The sequence below is a fragment of the Monodon monoceros genome, unplaced genomic scaffold (assembly GCF_005190385.1).
Source record: "Monodon monoceros isolate NGI ecotype Baffin Bay Population unplaced genomic scaffold, NGI_Narwhal_1 Super_Scaffold_17, whole genome shotgun sequence".
In the NCBI taxonomy this organism is placed as follows: Eukaryota; Metazoa; Chordata; class Mammalia; order Artiodactyla; family Monodontidae; genus Monodon; species Monodon monoceros.
Window position 1 is genome coordinate 1,576,634 of NW_021703773.1, and position 22,972 is coordinate 1,599,605.

Below are 22,972 nucleotides of genomic sequence, written 5' to 3' on the forward strand. Positions count from 1 at the left end.
GGAACTAAGATCCTACACGCCGTGTGGCACGGCCAAAAAAAAAAAATGCACAGATGCAAACTGAGAATGTTTGACAGTGACCTTGGAGTGACTCACAGTTAATGTACTGGGTTCTTTCTCCTAGATGGTGCTTTAGTGCAACAAGATATCCAGAGGATATTAAGTTGATTTACATGATTAACAAAAGATAAACATCTTAACTGGTTTTTCTTTGAAACGAGAGTTCTTACTTGGAAAAAATGTTTCAAAAAGTATATTTAGCTCTTTCACATGACGTTTACATTCTGATTTAGTTTACTTCCCCCTTTTTTTTTTTTTTAAACTTTGGAGTGGAAATGAATCCTGATTTCCAATACACTAAAGATTGCTTAGTGACTTGATGGGGTAATATCTTTTGTTATTTACAATTCCTGAAATTTTCTGGGACAGTTTCACTTTTATTTAGTTTGTTTGTGCCCATAAAGACATGAACTTTCCACTTTATGTCCCCACATCCGATTATTAAAGTCCACACAGAATCCTTTCTCAACCCAACAACTGTAGCAAACTCAGAGCTAACAGGCCAATTTGTTATTTTTCAAATAATAATGAATACTTAGCATTTTTAATTTGGTATATAAGAATGATTAAATTTGCCCTTTTACTAAGTATAATTCTTTGATTAAAAAATCAAGAGAAGGCAAATCTTTGTCTGTAAATCATTGAGGGCTTTCTTATAGAAATTATATATAACATTTCTAATATTACAAGCCCTTATATGTACTGTGCTTCCAGCTCTCTTGATACTGAAAAGTGTAATAAACTTCATACTCATACAGGTTTTGCATAAAATTTGCACATTTGAACATTTGAAATATTCAATGCATAGGATTTTTCCTCCTCTTTCCTTTTTTTTTTTTTTTGGTCATGGAAAGTTTCAAACATATACATACATATAAGTAGACAAACCAGTATAATGAACCGCTATGGACCCATTACCTACCTTCAGCAAGTATCTACGAAGCATGGTCTTCATCTTCATCTTGAATCTTACTTCATCTATACTCCCACCCATTGCCCCTTTTCCCTGACTTGGCTTGGTCATTTTAAAGAAAATCATAGGGGACTTCCCTGGTGGTGCAGTGGATAAAACTCCATGCTCCCAAGCAGGAGGCCTGGGTTGGATCCCTGGTCAGGGAACTAGATCCCACACGCATGCCGCAACTAAGAGTTCACATGCTGCAACTAAGGAGCCTGCCTGCCACAACTAAGGAGCCCACGAGCTGTAAATAAGGAGCCTGTGTGTCACAACTAAGGAGCCCGCCTGCCTCAACTAAAACCCAGTGCAACCAAATTAATTAATTAATTTTTAAAAAGAATATATTTTAAAAAAATAAAGAAAGAAAATCAGAGACATCATATCATTTCATCTATAAATACTTCAGTATGTACTGCTAAAAGATAAGGACTCAGGGGGCGGAGTCAAGATAGCGGACTAGGAGGACACGGAATTCGTGTCTCTGCACAACTAGGGCACCTACCAGGGACTGGTGGGGGACCACGGATGCCTAAGGCGATGGTAGGAACACCCAGTGACTGGCTTGCAGGATCCTGTTCCCAGGCCAGAGGTCGGGCCCGAGCTCCTGCGGTGGGAGCTCCGAGTCCAAACCAATGGACTAACAGAGAACCTCAGACCCTGGGGAATATTCATTGGAGTGAGGCCCCCTGGAGGTCCTCATCTCAGCACCAAGACCTGGCTCTAACCAACTGCTTGCAAACGCCAGTGCTGGAAACCTCAAGCCAAACAACCAGTAAGATAGGATTACAGCGCCACCTATCAAAAAAAATGTTACAGATGAAGGAGGAAGGTAAAAACCTAAAAGATGAAATAAATGAAGACAAAATAGGCAACCTATCTGAAAAAGAATTCAGAGTAATGACAGTAAAGATGATCCAAAGTCTCGGAAACAGAATGGGGAAAACACAAGAAATATTTAACAAGGATCTAGAAGAACTAAAGAGCAAACAAACAATGATGAACAACAAAATTACTGAAACTAAAAATACTTTAGAAGGAATCAATAACCGAGGCAGAAGAACGGATAACTGAGCTGGAAGATAAAATGGTGGAAATAACTGCCAGGGAGCAGAATAAAGAAAAAAGAATGAAAAGAATTGAGGACAGTCTCAGAGACCTCAGGGACAACATTAAATGCACCAACATTTGAATTATTAGAGGGCCAGAAGAAGAAGAGAAAAAAAAGGGTCTGAGAAAATATTTGAAGAGATTATAGTCGAAAACTTCCCTAACATGGGAAAGGAAATAGTCAATCAAGTCCAGGAAGCGCAGAGTCCCATACAGGATAAACCAAAAGAAAAACACACCAAGACACATATTAATCAAACTATCAAAAATTACATACAAAGAAAAAATATTAAAAGCAGCAAGGGAAAAACAACAAATAACATACAGGGAATCCTCATAAGGTTAACAGCTGATTCTTCAGCAGAAACTCTGCAAGCCAGAAGGGAGTGGCAGGACATATTTAAAGTGATGAAGGAGAAAAACCTACAACCAAGATTACTCTACCCAGCAAGGATCTCACTCAGATTCAACGGAGAAATTAAAACCTTTACAGACAAGCAAAAGCTAAGAGAATTCAGCACCACCAAACCAGCTTTACAACAAATGATAAAGGAACTTCTCTAGGCAGGAAACACAGAGACGGAAAAGACCTACCAAAACAAACCCAAAACAATTAAGAAAATGGTAATAGGAACATACATATTGATAATTACCTTGAATGTAAATGGATTAAATGCTCAAACCAAAAGACATAGACTGGCTGAATGGATACAAAAACAAGACCTGTATATATGTTGTCTGCAAGAGAACCCCTTCAGACCTAGGGGCACAAACAGACTGAAAGTGAGGGGATGGAAAAAGATAATCCATGCAAAAGGAAATCAAAAGAAAGCTGGAGTAGCAGTTCTCGTATCAGACAAAACAGACTTTAAAATAAAGACTATGACAAGAGACAAAGAAGGACACTACATAATGATCAAGGGATCAATCCAAGAAGAAGATATAACAATTGTAAATATTTATGCACCCAACAGAGGAGCACCTCAATACATAAGGCAAATGCTAACAGCCATAAAAGGGGAAATCGACAGTAACACCATCATAGTGGGGGACTTTAACACCCCACTTTCACCAATGGACAGATCATCCAAAATGAAAATAAATAAGGAAACACAAGATTTAAATGACACATTAAACAAGATGGGCTTAATTGATATTTATAGGACATTCCATCCCCAAACAACAGAGTACACTTTCTTCTCAAGTGCTCATGGAACATTCTCCAGGATAGACCATATCTTGGGTCAGAAATCAAGCCTTGGTAAATTTAAGAAAACTGAAATAGTATCAAGTATCTTTTCTGACCACAACACTATGAAACTAGATGTCAATTACAGGAAAAAAAACTAAAAAATACAAACACATGGAGAGTAAACAATATGCTACTAAATAACCAAGAGATCACTGAAGAAATCAAAGAGGAAATAAAAAATATCTAGAAACAAATGACAATGAAAACACGACGATACAAAACCTATGGGATGCAGCAAAAGCAGTTCTAAGAGGGAATTTTAGAGCAATACAATCCTACCTGAAGAAACAAGAAAAATCTCAAATAAACAACCTAAACTTACACCTAAAGCAATTAGAGAAAGAAGAACAAAAAAAAAAGACCCCAAAGTTAGCAGAAGGAAAAAAATCATAAAAATCAGATCAGAAATAAGTGAAAAAGAAATGAAGGAAACAATAGCAAAGATCAATAAAACTAAAGCTAGTTTTTTGAGAAGATAAACAAAATTGATAAACTATTAGCCAGACTCATCAAGAAAAAAAGAGAAGACTCAAATCAACAGAATTAGACATGAAAAAGAACTAACACTGTAGAAATACAATGGCTCATGAGAGATTACTACAAGCAACTATATGCCAGTGAAATGGACAACCTGGAGGAAATGGACAAATTCTTAAAAAGCAAGACCTTCCGAGGCTGAACCAGGAAGAAATAGAAAATATAAACAGATAAATCACAAGCACTGAAATTGAAACTGTGATTAAAACTCTTCCAACAAACAAAAGCCCAGGACCAGATGGCTTCACAGGTGAATTCTATCAAACATTTAGAGAAGAGCTAACACCTATCCTTCTCAAACTCTCCCAAAATATAGCAGAGGGAGGAACACTCCCAAACTCATTCTACGAGGCCACCATCACCCTGATACCAAAACCAGACAAAGATATCACAAAAAAAGAAAACTACAGGCCAATATCACTGATGAACATAGATGCAAAAGTCCTCAACAAAATACTAGCAAAGAGAATCCAACAGCACATTAAAAAGATCATACACCATGATCAAGTGGGGTTTACCCCAGGAATGCAAGGATTCTTCAATATACGGAAATCAATCAATGTGACACACCATATTAACAAAATGAAGAATAAAAACCATATGATAATATCAATAAAAATAGAAAAAGCTTTTGACAAAATTCAACACCCATTTATGATAAAAACTCTCCAGAATGTAGGCACAGAGGGAACCTACATCAACATAATAAAGGCCATATATGACAAACCCACAGCCAACATTGTTCTCAATGGTGAAAAACTGAAACCATTTCCTCTAAGATCAGAAACAAGACAAGGTTGCCCACTCTCACCACTATTATTCAACATAGTTTTGGAAGTTTTAGCCACAGCAATCAGAGAAGAAAAAGAAATAAAAGGAATCCAAATCGGAAAAGAAAAAGTAAAACTGTCACTGTTTGCAGATGTCATGATACTATACAGAGAGAATCCTAAAGATGCCACCAGAAAACTACTAGAGCTACTCAATGGATACAAAATTAATGTACAGAAATCACTTGCATTCCTATATGCTAATGATGAAATATCTGAAAGAGAAATTAAGGAAACACTCCTATTTACCACTGCAAGGAAAAGAATAAAATACCTAGGAATAAACCTACCTAAGAAGATAAAAAACCTGTATGCAGAAAACTATAAGACACTGATGAAAGAAATTAAAGATGATACAAACGGAGGGAGAGATATACCATATTCTTGGATTGGAAGAATCAACATTGTGAAAATGACTATACTACCCAAAGCAATCTACAGATTCAATGCAATCTCTATCAAACTACCACTGGCATTTTTCACAAAACTAGAAGAAAAAGTTGCACAATTTGTATGGAAACACAAAAGACCCCGAATAACCAAAGCAATCTTGAGAAAGAAAAATGGAGCTAGAGGAATCAGGCTCCCTGACTTCAGGCTATACTACAAAGCTATGGTAATCAAGACAGTGTGGTACTGGCACAAAAACTGAAATATAGATCAGTGGAACAGGATAGAAAGCCCAGAGATAAACCCATGTACATATGGTCACCTTATCTTTGATAAAGGTGGCAAGAGTATAAAATGGAGAAATGACGGCCTCTTCAATAAGTGGTGCTGGGAATACTGCACAGATACATGTAAAAGAATGAACACTCCCTAACACCATACATAAAAATAAACTCAAAATGGACTAAAGACCTAAATGTAAGACCAGACACTATAAAACTCTTAGAGGAAAACATAGGCAGAACACTCTATGACATAAATCACAGCAACATCCTTTCTGACCCACCTCCTAGAGAAATGGAAATAAAAACAAAAGTAAACAAATGGGACCTAATGAAACTTCAAAGCTTTTGCACAGCAAAGGAAACCATAATCAAGATGAAAAGACAACCCTCAGAATGGGAGAAAATATTTGCAAACGAAGCAACTGACAAAGGATTAACCTCCACAATTTACAAGCAGCTCATGCAGCTCAATAACAAAAAAACAAACAACCCAATCAAAAAATGGGCAGAAGACCTAAATAGACATTTCTCCAAAGAAGATATACAGGTGGCCAACAAACACATGAAAGGATGCTCAACATCACTAACCATTAGAGAAATGCAAATCAAAACTACAATGAGGTATCACTTCACACCAGTCAGAATGGCCATCATCAAAAAATCTACAAACAATAAATGCTGGAGAGGGTGTGGAGAAAAGGGAACCCTCTTGCACTGTTGGTGGGAATGCAAATTGATACAGCCACTATGGAGAACAGTATGGAGGTTCCTTAAAAAACTAAAAACAGAATTACCATATGACCCAGCAATCCCACTCCTGGGCATATACCCTGAGAACACCATAATTCAAAAAAAGGCATGTACCACAATGTTCATTGCAGCTCTATTTACAATAGCCACGACATGGAAGCAACCTAAGTGTCCATCGACAGGTGAATGGATAAAGAAGATGTGGCACATATATAAAATGTAATATTACTCAGCCATAAAAATAAACGAATTTGAGTTATTTGTAGTGAGGTGGATGGACCTAGAGTCTGTCATACAGAGTGAAGTAAGTCAGAAAGAGAAAAACAAATACCGTATGCTAACACATATATACGGAATCTAAAAAAAAAGGTTCTGAAGAACCTAGGGGCAGGACAGGAATAAAGACGCAGATGTAGAGAATGGACTTGAGGACACGGGGAGGGGGAAAGGGTAAGCTGTGACGAAGTGAGAGAGTGGCATGGACACATATACACTACCAAATGTAAAGTAGACAGCTAGTGGGAAGCAGCAGCATAGCACAGGGAGATCAGCTCATGCTTTGTGACCACCTAGAGGGGTGGGATTGGGAGGGTGGGAGGGAGACGTAAGATGGAGGAGATATGGGGATATATGTATATGTATAGCTGATTCACTTAGTTATAAAGCAGAAACTAACACACCACTGTAAAGCAATTATACTCCAATAAAGATGTTAAAAAAAGAAAACGATAAGGACTCTTTATTTTTAAACATACTGCAATTCTATTACCTCATTAAGAATATTATCAACAATTCCTCAATATTGTCAAATAGCAAGTTCAATTTTCCTGTCTTTTTTACAGTTTAATTGCTCAAGTCAATATCCAAACATGTTCCATATACCCATTGCTTATATTTTTAATTTCTTTTTTCCCTTATAACTCAACTCCCATTTCTAGTTTATCCAGCACTAATAACATCACCATCACATGAAAAACTTGAAATCAGAACCATCTAAGGAAAGGTAAAAGAAGATATTTAAAAATTAAAATTAAAAAAAGCACTTATTTTCTTGTACATGCCTGTTCCCCAAGTGAAAAGGAGATAGACGCTGTATTCTTACTACTTTTTCAGATTCTTTTCTGGTTCAGACAAATCTGAACTTCCCTGGGCTTCCATGGGCACACTGGAAAGTGATGGGGAAAGGTACAAGGCACTCTTGCTTTCCCCACAAGAGCTTTGTGCCCACAGGCTGCAAAGGGAGAATCACATGTAGAAGAAGTTTCAATTCCACAGTGGGGCAAGGTGGGATTCTTCTCTTTGCAAGAGTCTGATATCAGCTATCTACCACTTTAAACATCACGTAATAGACACATTCACATCCAAAGCACCAAATGAAAACACTCCAATAAACTGGAAGACCATTTACATCTTATCACCAAAGTAATGCAACTCCTCTTTATGGATTGCACTCCATCCCTAAAGGGTCAGAGTGATAAACTCCCCAAAGGTGCAGGATTTCCCCAAGCTAGCAGGTTTTTTCTTCCAATTTGGATCCGGCTCACCAATAAAATCTCATGGCCTTTCCTGAGACCATAACCAGCTGAGCATGTGAAAATTCAATCTTATTCCTTTTAAGAGGCAAGACCACCCCTTGGCAAGGTGACGTGCCAGGCCTGGGTCTATTTCACTTTCTTTTCCTTCTGCAGTCCGCAAATCCACTCACCAGAATCGTTGTTTACCAGGCAGGAGAAGGAATCCCCTCTCCAAGCTGGCTGACCCTAACCAAGGGAGAGTCCACCCTGAGGTCAGAGGTCCCCACCGCAGGAGCTGGGAAGCTGGACCAGAGGCATGGCCTCTGGGTTCAGAGCCAAGAGGAGGAAGACAGTCAGTGTGGCAGCACCTCCCAAGCCCATCACAGGCCTCTTCCATGCGCTACGTGGCAGGATGTGAGAGTCTGTCAGGAAATAATGATTGCTCAAGTATTTTCTTCTACATCTTCAGCCACGTGGGAGAATTGAAGGCAGAGAGCCATTCACACTAGGTTATTATTTCCCTGAAGTCAGGGACCATCTCTTATTTGACACTGAATCCCTAATGCCTAGGACTACACTGGACACGGCGGACACAGTAAGTTTTCATTTAATCCAGGAATAATGGTCAAAGTACCCTTTCTGAATACAGTTATTCTGTATTCTGTTTTCCCCAGTGTGCCCCCCCACCCAACGCCTGCTTACCTCAGCGCGAACCTTAGAAAGGACACCACAATGATGAGCACCAGGCCGACAAGGAATGCGATACTCACGGCTGCAAAAATAAAACGTATCATCACCAAAAGCTGTCATGTCATCACAGTGAATCAGTAAATGAAAAATGCAAACAATATGAAAAAGAATGTATACATACATATAACTGAATCACTTTGCTGTATAGTAGAAATTAACACAACATTGTAAATCAACTATACTTCAGTAAAACAAATTTTAAATTTAAAAAAAGAAAAAGGGGGCTTCTCTGGTGGTGCAGTGGTTGAGAGTCCGCCTGCCGTGCAGGAGACACGGGTTCGTGCCCCGGTCCGGGAAGATCCCACATGTCGCGGAGTGGCTGGGCCCGTGAGCCATGGCCGCTGAGCCTGCGCGTCCGGAGCCTGTGCTCCGCAACGGGAGAGGCCACAACAGTGAGAGGCCCGCATACCGCAAACAAAAAAAAAGAAAAAGGCAAACAAATAAAAATGGAAACGTATGAAGGAAAAGCCTATATCCTTATGTGAAATTTCTTATTAACAACTGAGAATACTCTTCATCAGGGAAGCGCTAATTTTCATCATGAAAAATATCAAACATACACAAAAGTACAGAGAACTGTACAATAAGCCCACATATAGCTGTCACCTAGATTCTAGAATATCAAACATGGTCACTCTTGCTTCATCTACTACTACTACTCACCCTTTTTTTTTTTTCCACCTGAAGTGTTTTAAGCAAATCCCAGACATCAAGCTATTTCATTCCCACATCTTCAGGATGTATCTCTATGTACGTCATGCAATTCTTACGTGACCCCCTGAGGAGGACACTGTATCTCTTCTGTAGGATGCTACCGAAGACACACGGCCTCTTCTGGGTCACAAGAAGGCAGCAAGCAAACCAAAGTAACAAAATAACTGGCCAGTCCTCTTCAAAAGTGTCAAGGTCGTGAAAGACCAAGAAAGGCTGATTAGAGGCCGTGAGGTTAGATTAGAGGAGGCCTGGGAGACCTGATCACTAAATGCTCTGTGGGACCCTGGACACAAAACGGACACAAGTAGGACAACTGGAGAAATCTGAGAACTCCGCAGCTCAGTTAATAGCGCTGTGTGCATGACGTTCCTGGTTTCAATCACTGTACATGGAATCACCGTACTGTGATTATATAGTTGAGGGGCTTAGGGGAAGCTGAGCGAAGGGAATATGGAAACCCTGCTTTGCAACGTTTCTGTGAGTCTAAAACTACTTCAAAATTAAAAGTTTCTTAAGAATGGACCTTTTGCTGTATAAGCACAATGTCATACAAAATTAATAATTCCCTGGCTAACACTGAGTCCATATTCAAATTTTTCTAGTTGCCTCGAAAATGTGTGTTGTAGTCCATGTGTTCAAATCAGGATCCAAGCAAGGCTCACATCTTGCCTGCATTGTTAACGTGCCTTAAGCTCCATGCACTGGTCCACAGCCACTGACTTGATTTACACAAGGCTGGCTGTCTCCTATCAGGGCATCTCATTCGAGGTCTAGATCTGCCAGGACCCCTCGCCTGGTGTCACTGAACTTGTTCCTCTGTCCTCCGTGCGTTCTATAAATGGGAAGTTAGCTGTAAAGCCTTGGCCGAGAAGTCCCACTTCTCCGGCAGGAACGCGTCGGAGGTGCTGTGTCTTTCCCACCACATCCCATCAGGAGCACCTCCTGCTTCAGACCTTGTGCCCGACGCCCGCATTCAGCTGGTGAAGGCCTGTCCCCTCCCCTGTAAAGTTCCCCTTTCATTGGATGGTTCCATCCACTCATGGCTTTTGCCTAAATCAGTAACTTCAATGGGCGTTGCAAAATATTCTGCCACATTATTAGCTCGATTCCTTCTCTAAAGAATTTACCCTCATCACCTAGGACTATTTCGTTACCCTAAGATGTAGTCAAAACAGGAAAGGCAGGAGAGATGATCCTGCCTTCACCAGGATCATCAGTTAACACCAGGTGTCCTTGTTACCCTCAAAGGCAACCAAAATATTGTTTTTGTTGGGGGAGGGGGCCTTGTGCTTTTTAGCTTCATAGTGAACTCACTGGTTTTTGTATGTGCAACGTGTTTCCATCAATTACATTTTCTTTTAATGATTAAATCATCCCGCGTTGACTCTTTCACACTGGCTCTTACCAGTGTTCTTCTGACAGTCTTCAACAGCGTCACTGTGGACAGTACTTATTGTTGGAACAGCCCCAGGGATTCCTGATACTATCTACTGGGGGCTTGGAGGGACAGATTTTCTCCAGTGGAGTTATTAGAGAACAAACGATCCCTCCTGAACCCAAGGGGACCTCTGGACAGTCAGAGACACATACAGGAAACACTGTATCCTAAATCCTAAAACAAAGAAAGACACCTGACAGTCAACTGTCTTATTTCTAGTTTCTTTCCACTGCATTAATTTTTTTGGCTTATTTATACTTCATAATACAGTAAATAACAACTATGAGAATATGTTGATACATCAAATAATTTTTTGTATGTCACACAATTTTCTTGGTCTACACCAATGACACAATAAATATATTATAAATATGCCATAACTAAGTGAGACAGACAACCTATAATCCAGGATTTAAATTACCCGAAATGTCGCAAACAGTACTCAAAAAGTAAAACCGTTGAAAATGCAAATTTACCAAGAGGGACTTCCCTGGGTCCAGTAGTTGAGACTCTGTGCTCCCAGTTCAGGGGGCCCAGGTTTGATCCCTGGTCAGAGAACTAGATCCCACACGCATGCTGCAACTAAGGAGCCTGCATGCTACAACTAAGACCTGGAGCAGCCAAATAAATAAATAAATAAATATTTTTAAAAAATAAAAATCAACCAAGAGCATGTACGTACGAAGGTTACTGTCAACTGGCTTCTCATTAACGACCAGGTCACATGCAATTTCATTGACTCCATCGTGGGTGTGCTTTACGAAGAGAGAATAGTTTCCAAATTCCCCAAATTTGTATTCCAGCCTACAAAGATTAGGGAAAATGAAGAAACATCATTAGGTTAGGAAATAAGCAGTTGGATGTTGGTAATGTCACCCAGGCAGAGTGACAGGCATTCCTGGGTGCAGATCAGGGAAGACACAGAAAGATATTTTGAGAGAAGAAGCTAAAACCCAAACAGGAAAAAAATAGTAGAGAGAAAGTACAGGTGTCAGTAGGTCACATCATAGCAGGTACAAACCTACAAACTTGCTTCTCCTCCGCAGTGTCATTAAGCTGCAGGATGGATCTGTGCTGGGTGCTCACAGCCACAGCCTCAATGCTGGGCTCCCCGGGTTTCCTGCTCTGGGAGACGTCGACCAGGACCTGGAGCAGGCACTACACGATCCAAGCACAGGCCAGGTGTTAGGGGTTTGACAGTCTGTGGTTGCTGGGTATCCAACCGAAGACCTGAGATAACTTTTCCTTCATGCTTATAGAAAACTTTTACACTTCAATAATTTAGGTAAAATTTGCCTACATAACTAGGTGTTGCTATGGAACTACATAATCTTTATTCATAGGTACATTCTTCACATAATTAACAAATACAGCATCCCTTTAATCTTGCATTCTATGGTTTTACTTAATATTATTTAACAAATAAACTTCCATGATTCTACCTAATTTGCATATTTATAATTTTTAATGGTTGCATTATATTCCATCAAATACTATCGCTATGAATACTTAGGCTGCTTTCAAAGCTCGTTTTTTCTTTTTGTATATAACTTATATAAATTATATTGTTTTGGAAGATATATAATTTAATTATATGATATATAATAATATAAATCTACTTATATTTATAATTTATATAAATTATATTGTTTTAAAAGGTCTACACATGATGTTCTTATTCCTTTAAATTCTTTCCCTAAGACAAATTTCCAAAAATGAGATTACTGGATTAAAAAAATAATCATTTTAATGGTTCTTGTTACACGTGGCCAAACAGCACTCACATAAGAGAAATTACAACAGATTTATTTCTCATCAGACTTACCAGGACTTCATATCATTCTTCCTTCTGTTCAGGTACTAGGTGTTTATGATACCACAGCATTAAGATTACATTTTAAATTAGAAGTAGATTAAATAATTCAATTTTCTTTTGCTCTTTTATGTTCCTTATGGTGTGAACCACCTGGTAGACACTCATTTCCCTCAAACAGAATCTTAGAAATCTGTCCTCGTACACTGTAACATGAAACTTCTAACTCTCTCAAACGCTTCCCCACTCTAGTGCTTTCATCTTATTATGCTGTTGTTTTTAAAGTTTTACAGAGTCATACTACTCTGGTTTGTTATTTCTTCTATGGCTTCATGAGTTTAACAATGTATTCTGCATTTTTTAGTATTTGTTAAATTTGTGGGTTTTGTTTTTTTTTTACTTGAATCCACTTGGGGTATTTGATAGATGGTATCCCATAATTCTAAATACCTTTCCCATGGTTTTAGCTGTTAAATTCTTACGTAAATTAGATTCTACTTCTTATACTTCGTTTGGCCCGTTGGTCTTCATTTATCTTTTTTGGCTACGTTCACGACCGTGCTCTGTGATACTTCTTATCTGGTACAGCAAGTCTCCGTACCGTCCATTCTCCTTTTGGGCCATCCTCTGATTCTCTTGCACACTTACTTTTTCACAGACATTTTGGAATTATTTTTATGCAGCTTCTATAAAGTATCCACAAGCAACTGTGTTGAATGTATAAACTAATTTGGGAAGTATTGCCATTTTTCCTACGTTTAGGTGTCACATCAGCATGCATTGGCTATTTCTCCATTTAGCCTATAATTTTCCCATTAAAATTTTATCATTGTCCATATATATGACCTCTTATAGATTCCTCAAGATGAAAATATAAGTCATCATAAATCTCTCAATATGCCAACTTATTCTACCTGATAATTTATTTAAGATTTTTACACCCACATTAATTAGAAAGATTGACCTGCATTTTCTGTCATGTCTTGGCTAGATTTTAAGATCAACACCCTGCAGAATGAATCAGATACCAAGCCATCAGTTTTTTTATTGTTGTTATATTTAGGGTCAGTTTATATAGATTAAGAATTATTTATTATTTGAAAATGCAGGAGAGAATGACCTATTTTTAGGTAGAGAAATTCATTACAACTCTCCAGATTTCTTAGTCAGTTGCTGATCCATTTATGTCCTCAGTTTCTTGAATCAATCTTCATATTATATTTTTTGAAGGAAATCAATCAATTTTTGTACTTTAAATTGATCAGTCTTAACTGTTCATTAGACCATAATTATTTCAATTTCTGTTGACATATAATTTCTAATTTTATTAATTTCCATTGTTCCCTTAAATGTATCAATAATTCATCAATTGTGTGACTTTTATTTATTTTTTAATTTTTCAAATTTTTATTGGAGTATTGTTGATTTACAATGCTGTGTTATAGTTTCAGGTGTACAGCAACGTGAATCAGTTACACGTATACATATATCCACTCTTTTTCTTTGTTTAGGTTCTTTTCCCATATAGGCCGTTACAGAGTATGTGTGACTTTTATTTTAGAAAACCATCTCTTGGCTCATTCTTATTCCCATTTTTTTTCTCATTTTGCAGTTTCCATAGTTACTGTTTTTATTGCTTCCTTTTTTCTTGTTTGGATGATGACACTTTTCCAAGACCTTGAGATCCTTACTCAGTAGCTTTTCATTTCCCCTTTTCTTCCTGATTAACATAAAGCAGGATCCAGAAAGGAAAGCGGACACACTCTGAAGCTAGACTGAGGGGTGAGGACCCCAGCGCTGCCACATGACAGCGGGGGGACCTGGGATAAAGTCACTTTCCTGCTCTTAATCTCAGCAACACCATCTGCAGGATCCAGGTATTTCCTGGATTGCTGTGAGGATTAAATGAGATATAACGTATCTAAAACAGAGCAGGCCCTCAGTAAACAGCAGCTGCAACTTGTATTAACATTATCTTTACTGTTAGAAACATTTAGACACAAATTTTCATAAGAATTGCTTTGGCCAGGTCAAGGATTTTTCTATGACATTTACGTCTGTATTCTCTCTCCTATTAGTATTTTTTTGTTATGCAGAGGTAGGAAATTGCAGAAAGTATAATCTCTGCCGTTCGTGTTTAGTCTCGCTTGACAACACATGATTGATGTTTTGTTAAATACATTACAGATATTTTTGAAGTTACTGATTTTTTCTACTTAATTTAAGGTCCTTTTAGGTCCCTCTTGTTTTCTTGGTCTTGACCTACCTTTTTAATATTACCGATGTTCTGTGTTTCACTTAACTTTACAGGAGGTGTCATGTACTGCTCCATCATCTTCTAGCTGATACCCACACTGGGGACTTTTAAAATTTGTTTTCTTTTTTAAAAACCTATTTACACTAAACAGGTCACTATCCATTAAAATTCCTCCTCTGAAGGTGGTACACTGAAGCTCTCAATCTGGAAGTAAAGACTATTTCATTTTACATGGACGAACAGCCCTGTCCTTAAAAAGCAACAAGGTCTAGCATAGGAGCAACACCTTCAGATAAAATCCTTTATCATCAGAAGGACCTCAGCGTAAGCTTCCTGTGGCCCTCACCGCCCCGCCCTGCCCGCCCCCCCCCCCACCCCCACCCCCCACCCCCGTGTCTCACTCCTTCCTTCTCTGGTCCAGCAGGAGGGTTATGCAGTGGGCAGAGGAGTCAAAACACGTCTATCACTTCAGGCTTCATAAGGGATCAAATTGAATGGACTCCAAAAGGGAGTGTGAATATCCTGCTGAGACCCCATCCTAGTGCATCACCCCTCTGCAACTTGAAACCAGTGGTGTGGCTGCCCTGTCACACTCTAGGCCCCTTGATTAATGGCTCTGAGGGTACAGGCTATAAGAGGTGGCAGAAATGAGCAAGTGGCCCGGATCTGGTTTATGCTCTTATTGTGGAATGAAAGAATGCTTGTCACATTAAAAAAAAAAAAAGAAAAACAAAAAAAACATGTCTATCAATTTTGCTCATCACAGAAACTGGTTTGAAAAAGATGGGCAGGGAAAAGATAAAAAAGGGATGCTGTCCATTGCTAGGCATCCTCCGTGGTGGAATTTCTTCTGAGTCTTTGTCTAGCCTGCTTGTTTCCTCACCTGTAAAGCTGAGGCTAACATGTGAAGGGCTTCAGGTCTGACAGTACTGGGGCCATATCAAACCAGCCCCAAAGCAAACACAACTGTGAGCAAGCACGCAGCACCTACATGATAACAGCAATCAAAATTCCAGTAGATGGTCAAGTTTGTCCCAGGCAGTTCATTATGGATGAGCAGCAAAGCCTGGTCCATCTTCAGGTCCAAGTGCCTTTTTTTTCCTAAGTCTGGTAAGAATTAGAAAAAAGAAAAAGAAAAAGAAAAACTAGGCACCTGAAAGATGTGTCAGAGACAAAGTGCATCAGAGTGGAAAGTGGCTTCTCAGGAGCACTTCTCAAACACCTGGGGTCTCTCGTCCCTCATGCCGTGTCCACACGGATGTGCACATGCACACACGCACCCAGTTCCCTTCCACACACATGCCTCTACTACAAACAAGGATTCAATCAACACCATTCGCATCTTACAATCACCAAGTACTAAGGTGTGAGGGGCACCAAGTTTAGTTGTTTCCATGTACCTTCTATTTGATAATATGACAACCTCATGAGCTAGGTATTTTCTCCATCCTACGGGTGAAGAAATTAAGGCCCACAAAAATTACATAACTGCCCATGGCCACAGAGGTTTTCAGTGAAATCACTGACATGAACCCAATCTGCGTGATTCCAAAGCTCCAACTTTCCTGGCCCACATCACTCAGCTCTGAGCTGGGATGGGCAGCTCTCAAGACCTGCAGACTAGGGAGTCAGGACGCGCACAGCAGCAGTGTTCCTGGGGGATCCGCATGCCCTTTACAGTCCGAGAAGCTCTGCCTGATGTCACTTTTGTTTGGAGTTCTGCATCTCCTGGTTTCCATGGCAGACGTGAGGCGGGGAAGGAGAGAGGGTAAGTCTGAAGGGCAGAAAGAGCCACTGCTCCATATTCCCTGGGCTTAGAGCTCATCACTTTACCAGATGCTCTCAGGGTACCATAAGGATGATGCATCTTCTACCTTTCAGTCTGCCAATTTGGTAGGCAAACAGTGAACTATTATTGGCTAAAGTTAAAGCAAAGTGTTTCATCCAGATCAACTGGGCCATATCTGTTATATTATATGAAAGAGAAATCACCATCTAGCTTCTAGGCAAAAGAAAAAAAGGGAAACTTTCTTTAATTTTTTATTTTATACTGGAGTCTAGTTGATTTACAATGTTGTGTTAGTTTCAGGTGTAGAGCAAAGTGATTCCATTACACATATACATATATCCATTCTTTATTTTTTTAATTAATTAATTTATTTGGTTGTACCGGGTATTAGTTGTGGCAGGCGGCCTCCTTAGTTGCAGCTCGCCAGCTCCTTAGTTGCAGCACGTGGGCTCCTTAGTTGTGGCATGTGAACTCTTACTTGCGGCATGCATGTGGGATCTGGTTCCCTGACCAGGGATCGAACCCAGGCCCCCTGCATTGGGAGCACAGAGTCTTATCCACTGCGCCACCAGGGAAGTCCCCATATATCCATTCTTTTTCAGATTCTTTTCCCATGTAGCTTATTACAGAATACTGAGTCCCCTGTTCTACACAGTAGGGCCTTGTTAATTATCTATTATATATACATATATATAGTAGTGCGTATACGTTAATCCCAAACTCCTAATTTATTCCTCCCCACACACATTTCCCCTTTGGTAACCATAAGTTTGTTTTCAAAGTTTGTGAGTCTATTTCTGTTTTGTAAATAAGTTCATTTGTATCATTTATTTTTAGATTCCACATATAAGTGATATCATGATATTTGTCTTCATCTGACTTACTTCACTTAGTATGATAATGTCTAGCTGCATCCATGTTGATGCAAATGGCATTATTTCATTCTTTTTATGGCTGAGTAATACTCCACTGTATATATGTACCACATCTTCTTTATCCATTCCTCTGCTGATGGACATTTAGGTTGCTTCCATGTCCTGGCTATTGTAAATAGTGCTGCAATGAACATTGGGGTGCATGTGTCTTTTCAAATTATGTTTTTTTCCAGATATATGCCCAGGAGTGGGATTGCTGGATCACATGGTAGCTCTATTTTTAGTTTTTTAAGGAACCTCCATACTGTTCTCCACAGTGGTTGTAACAATTTACATTCCCACCAACAGTGTAAGGGTTAAGGGAAACTATTTAATAACACAACCAGAAAGGTAATAATCTAGCCTCTTTTATTTTGTAATATGAAAGCTTAATTCAGGGCTCCCCAGTACCTCATCTGGTTAATTCAGAAAATTCTTCACTGCAGCCAGCCTAAATCCCTCATTTTTAGCGTTCATCCTAATTTACCCTTATTTAGCTCTCAGTGAAGCGAAAACACAAAGTATATAACTTTTAATAATCTACTGAGGCTTTTTTTCCCTTCCAGGCTAAACAAAGCTTTATCAATCACTTTTTCTGTTCTTTGGTCGCCCTATGGCGAGCGGCCAGCAGAAGCAGCGTTTGAGACCAGGAGTATAACATGGTGGGTTAAGTGTGTGGACTTCACGTTGGGCCAACTTGAATCTGGACCCCACCCTGCCTCAGCATCCTCATCAATAAATTAGGGGTCATAACAATGTGTGCTTCGGAGGATTGCTGGGGAGGCTAAAATTGATAACACAAGCAAAGTGCTTGACAGAGAACCTCAAACAAAGTAAGTGTCCGACAAATGATGATTATAATGACCTGGGCCACATCCAACCAATGCAGGGGACAAGAGGGGCTTCGTCAGAATCAGGAACATGCGGTTAAATATTTTGAAAAGTTGTTTCTTCTCTTTTCATTTAACCTTATTTCCAATGTCCCCCCACTCCCCTTTTTTCCAATTATAAGAAATGATGCTATATCCGATATAAAAATGGCGCTATAGACATCTGAAAATAAACATGCTCTTCTTTCAACATAGTTCCTTAAGAATGAACTTCCAGGAGTGAAATTTTCAATCAAAAATAGCTTTTTAAATAGTTTTTGATATGTTTAGCCAAATTCCTCTCACAATTTAGCTGTGCCGGTTTATAAAGACAACTGTGGTGTTCATCGGCTCCCAGGTGACACCGAAAACGACACACTTACTGTGCTCCAGGTCCCAACAGCCTCGTGAAACAGCTGCTGGTGTCTCCAGCCTCCGGATGAGGTATGGGAGGCCTGGAGAGGTCACCCACCAGACTGACTCACCAGTCTGGCCAGCACCTAACCTCTATGCTCCCAGTCTCCTGAGACTAAGCAGATCTGTTCCCTAGCAGCTGGGCCAGTTTAATTTTTTCCCTTGCGTTTTAGCCCGATGTATAGAAAATATAATTTCCTTATTATTTTAGTTCTGAACTGACAATTAGCAAGTTCGAACATGTTTTCCAAATGTTGACTATCAGTACTTTCCTTTCCTGTGAATTGTTGGAATGTTTATTTAACCACTTAGCCCCTGTGATATTAAATCCTTTGTCATACTTGTCATAATGTTTTCAAGTATTTCTCTTTTTCATTTCCCTTGTTGAGGTTTGAGAGCTTCCATTTGCAAATTTATAGTCACTAGCTGTTGACCTTTTCCTCCGTAATTGTTCTATACAGCATCATCCCTTCAGAGCTGTAGTAACTACTGTTTTTATTCATATTTCTATGAGTCTTCAGTGGTGGGTGGAATACGGTTCTTGTTTCATGCTTAATTTTTCCATGTGAATTTCAGACTTTGAAGGCTCTTAATTGTCATCAATATTATTTTATATAAGGTTGTATGAAGGGTTAATGCTAGCTGAACATCAGAATTACCTGGCAAGCTAAAAAAAACACAAAACCAGACTTCCCTGGTGGTGCAGTGGTTAAGAATCCGCCTGCCAATGCAGGGGACATGGGTTCGAGCCCTGGTCCAGGAAGATCCCACATGCCGCGGAGCAACTAAGTCCGTGTGCCACAACTGCTGAGCCTGCGCTCTAGAGCCCAGGAGCCACAACTACTGAGCCCACATGCCACAGCTACTGAAGCCCGTGTGCCTAGAGCCCATTCTCCACAACAAGAGAAGCCACTGCAATGAGAAGCCCACACATTGCAATGAAGAGTAACCCCCGCTCGCTGCAACTAGAGAAAGCCCGCATGCAGCAACAAAGACCCAACGCGGCCAAAAATAAAATATAAATAAATAAATAAAATAATAACATAATACATAATTTAAAAACAAAACAAAACAAAAAAATACCAATGCCCTGGCTCCACCCCAGACCTATTAAATCAGAATCTCTGCCCAACCAGTATGATTCATTTTTTGTATTTTTTAAATTGAGGTATAGCTGATTTACAATATATTAGTTTCAGGTGTACTACATAGTGATTCAAAATTTTTAGATTATACTCCATTTAAAGTTACTATAAAATATTGGCCATATCCCTCATGCTATACAATATATCCTTGTAGTTTATTTTATACATAGCAGTTTGTATCTCTTAATCCTCTACCCTCGTTCTTGCCCCTCCCCCTTTCCTTTCCCCACTGGTAACCACTAGTTCGTTCTCTATATCTGTGAGTCTATTTCTGTTTTGTTATATTCATTCGTTTTATTTTTAGATTCCACATATAAATTACAACATACAGTATTTGCCTTTCTCTGACTTATTTCACTTAGTATAATACCCTCGTATCCATGTTGCTGCAAATGGCATTATTTCATCCATTCTTTTTTATAGCTAATATTCCATTGTATATATGTACCACATCTTTATCCATTCATCTGTTGATGGACACTTAGGTTGCTTCCATATCTTGGCTATTGTAAACAATGCTGCTATGAACACTGGGTGCACGTATCTTTTTGAATTAATGTTTTCATTTTCTTCAGTTACATACCCAGGAGTGGAATTGCTGGATCATATGGCAGTTCTATTTTTAGTTTTTTGAGGAACCTCCAAACTGTGCTCCATAGTGGCGGCACCAAGTTACATTCCCACCAACAGTGTAGGAGGGTTCCCTTTTCTCCACACCCTCATCAACACTTATTATCCTCCTCAAAACAGCAGCAACAGACACTGTGAGTGTAAGGCCAGGGGATTCTGACATCTTTGTACCTTTTTGCATTATTTGAGCATTTTTTTAAAAAACCAATGAGTTTGTGGGATTAGCAGATGCAAACTATTATATATAGAATGGATAAGCAACAAGGTCCTACTATAGAGCACAGGGAACTATATTCAGTATCCTGTGATAAACCACAATGGAAAAGAATAGAAAAAGAATGTATATATATGTATAACTGAATCATTTGGCCATACAGCAGAAATTAACACATTATAAATCAGCTATAGTTCAATACAATAAATTTTTTAAAAACCCAATGAGTGTGTAGTCTGTATCACTCACACAGACACAAAAACACAAAGGACGAAATTCCTAAGCCATCCAATATGACGCCGAAATTGAAACTGATGCTCAGTTTCTAGAAAAAGCTGCCAACAGCTGAACTTACAAATACCAGGGCAGGGACTCCCCTCGTGGTGCAGTGGTTAAGACTCCGCGCTCCCAATGCAGGGGGCCCAGGGTTCCATCCCTGGTCAGGGAACTAGATCCCACACGCATGCTGCAACTAAGAGTTTGCATGCCACAACTAAGGAGCCCACCTGCCGCAACTCGCCCTTCGCAACCAAATAAATATTTTAAAAAAAAAGAAATACCAGGGCAGCCTCAAGGAGCATTACATACAACAGACAATTCCCTCTTCCTGTCTACAATGTCTTGGTGAGGAAATAAACCAAACAAAGTCACGTTTCAATAGTGCCCAAGTAACTGTACTGCTCGCATATTAGGCTTTTACTTCATTTCCAAATACTTAATTTCTGGTTCTAGCTCCCTGCTCGTAAGTGTCTTTGCTGAGCATATCTGAAAAGACATAGTCTACTTAATTTTTTTTTTCTTTTCAAGTAAACTTGAGTCCACAAATCATATAAAGGTGGAGTTCTTAGTAGGAATCTGTCCCGCCCAAAGTTGGCCTCCAGGTGGCACTAAAAGCCTGGCTGACCTGGCAACACTGCTCTGTGTAGGTTCGGAAGTGGATGGCTTCAGAACGCTACTAGTACGCTCTCCCTCACTACACAGAATCACTGCTTAGAAACTTACCTTTTTCCTACAATAATTATCAGTATTAACTGATGCTAAAGCACAAAAATAGAGCGTTGTACGGGTTCAGTCTCTGACAAGTTGTGACAGGGCAGATTATGTAACCCCTTCAGGTCCGTTCCTCGATTATAAAAGGGAGGGAGTGACGAGACTGAGCTCGGGGGCGGGGGAGACACTGTATTAAACGTAATCAGCTAAGATGCTTTTTAAAAATTGATTTTGTCTTCTCCCTACAACATTTTGATTGAGGAGGAGGGGCAGTTTGAACCACACACGCTGACACCAAAACCCCCGCGTTCTGATACAAAGGTGATGGGATGAAGGGAGCAGAGGCAAGTGGCCCCCAGCTACCCAGGAGATAAGGTGACCTTCCCCAACACTGACCGAACCGGGTTTGCTGCCCTTGGCTGATCCCAAGGGCTGACCTTCGACCACAGCATCCCCTGGGGAGGGGCTTGGGACTGAGATCTTCTAGGGCCCTGGGTCCTCGTCCAAGGGGTCTAGCGGGAGGCCCTGGAATTTGCCTTTTTTTTTTCCACTTCCCTGGCGAGCTCGGAGACCAGGCAAGCTGGGGAAACGCTCGCTGAGCCGAGGTTCACCTCTCCTCTCCTCCCTGCCGGACATGAGCACCGATCCCCCCGAGCCCTCCCAGGCCGTCGACCTCGCCCGGGGCGCCCCTGCAGACCGCAGCCCCGGCGCTCCGCCCGTCACCATGGAAGCGGAACCGCCCAGCGGGCCGGGGAGGCTCGCTCGAGATCCGACCCTGCGCCTCGGCCGCCAGCTCCCGCGCCCGCCGCCTCCCGCGCGCTCCCGCTGCGCCCCCGGCCCGGGCCGCGGTGACCCCGGAGCCCAGCACAGCCGAGCCGGCCTCTCCGTCCCGCCGCGCACGGAGCTGCGCGCTCGGGCCGCGGCTCCGGCGGGTCCCCCGCAACCCCTCCGTGCGGCGGACGGAGCGGGGCGCCGGCCCGGCTCCGATCAGCTTTGCATTAGGGGGCGACAGGTCTCCGGGTCAAAGGCACTCCATGAAGCCCGAGGAGCGCCACTCCCGCCCTCCTGCGTCCTGCCGCGGGTCGCCTCCGTGCACGAGCCCCGGCCCCGCCACGACAGCGCGGCGGAAACGACACGCGAGCTCCGGGCGCTGCTCCTCCCGAGCTGTCCCGCGCGCCGCCCCGGGGAGGGGACAGTCGCCGCCCCGCGGGCCCGGCCGGAGCGCGCACTCACCTGGCGTCGGGGAGCTGCCAGGGGCCAGCAGCGCGGCGCTCAGCACGGACGCGGCCAGCAGCAGCGCGGCCAGCGCCCGGCCCGCGGCCCCCGGCCCGCTCATACCGCCCGCCGCCCCTG

At 41.0% G+C, this 22,972-nt stretch overlaps 1 protein-coding gene across 2 annotated transcripts in view; it reads right to left on the minus strand.

Moving 5' to 3' along the window:
- HGSNAT (heparan-alpha-glucosaminide N-acetyltransferase) overlaps nucleotides 1-22,964 on the minus strand; it is a 44,689-nt gene extending 21,725 nt beyond the window's left edge. For both annotated transcript variants that reach the window (XR_003794220.1, XM_029226457.1), the window contains exons 1-5: nucleotides 22,853-22,964; nucleotides 15,646-15,761; nucleotides 11,606-11,742; nucleotides 11,267-11,388; nucleotides 8,385-8,454 (exon numbers count right to left, since the gene is read on the minus strand). Coding sequence is in view for 1 of the 2 variants with exons in the window: in XM_029226457.1 (XP_029082290.1) it covers nucleotides 8,385-8,454; nucleotides 11,267-11,388; nucleotides 11,606-11,742; nucleotides 15,646-15,761; nucleotides 22,853-22,955 (548 nt within the window). In the remaining variant the exon portion in view is untranslated. The remainder of the gene's footprint in view (nucleotides 1-8,384; nucleotides 8,455-11,266; nucleotides 11,389-11,605; nucleotides 11,743-15,645; nucleotides 15,762-22,852) is intronic.
- Between the last annotated feature and the right edge of the window lie 8 nt (nucleotides 22,965-22,972).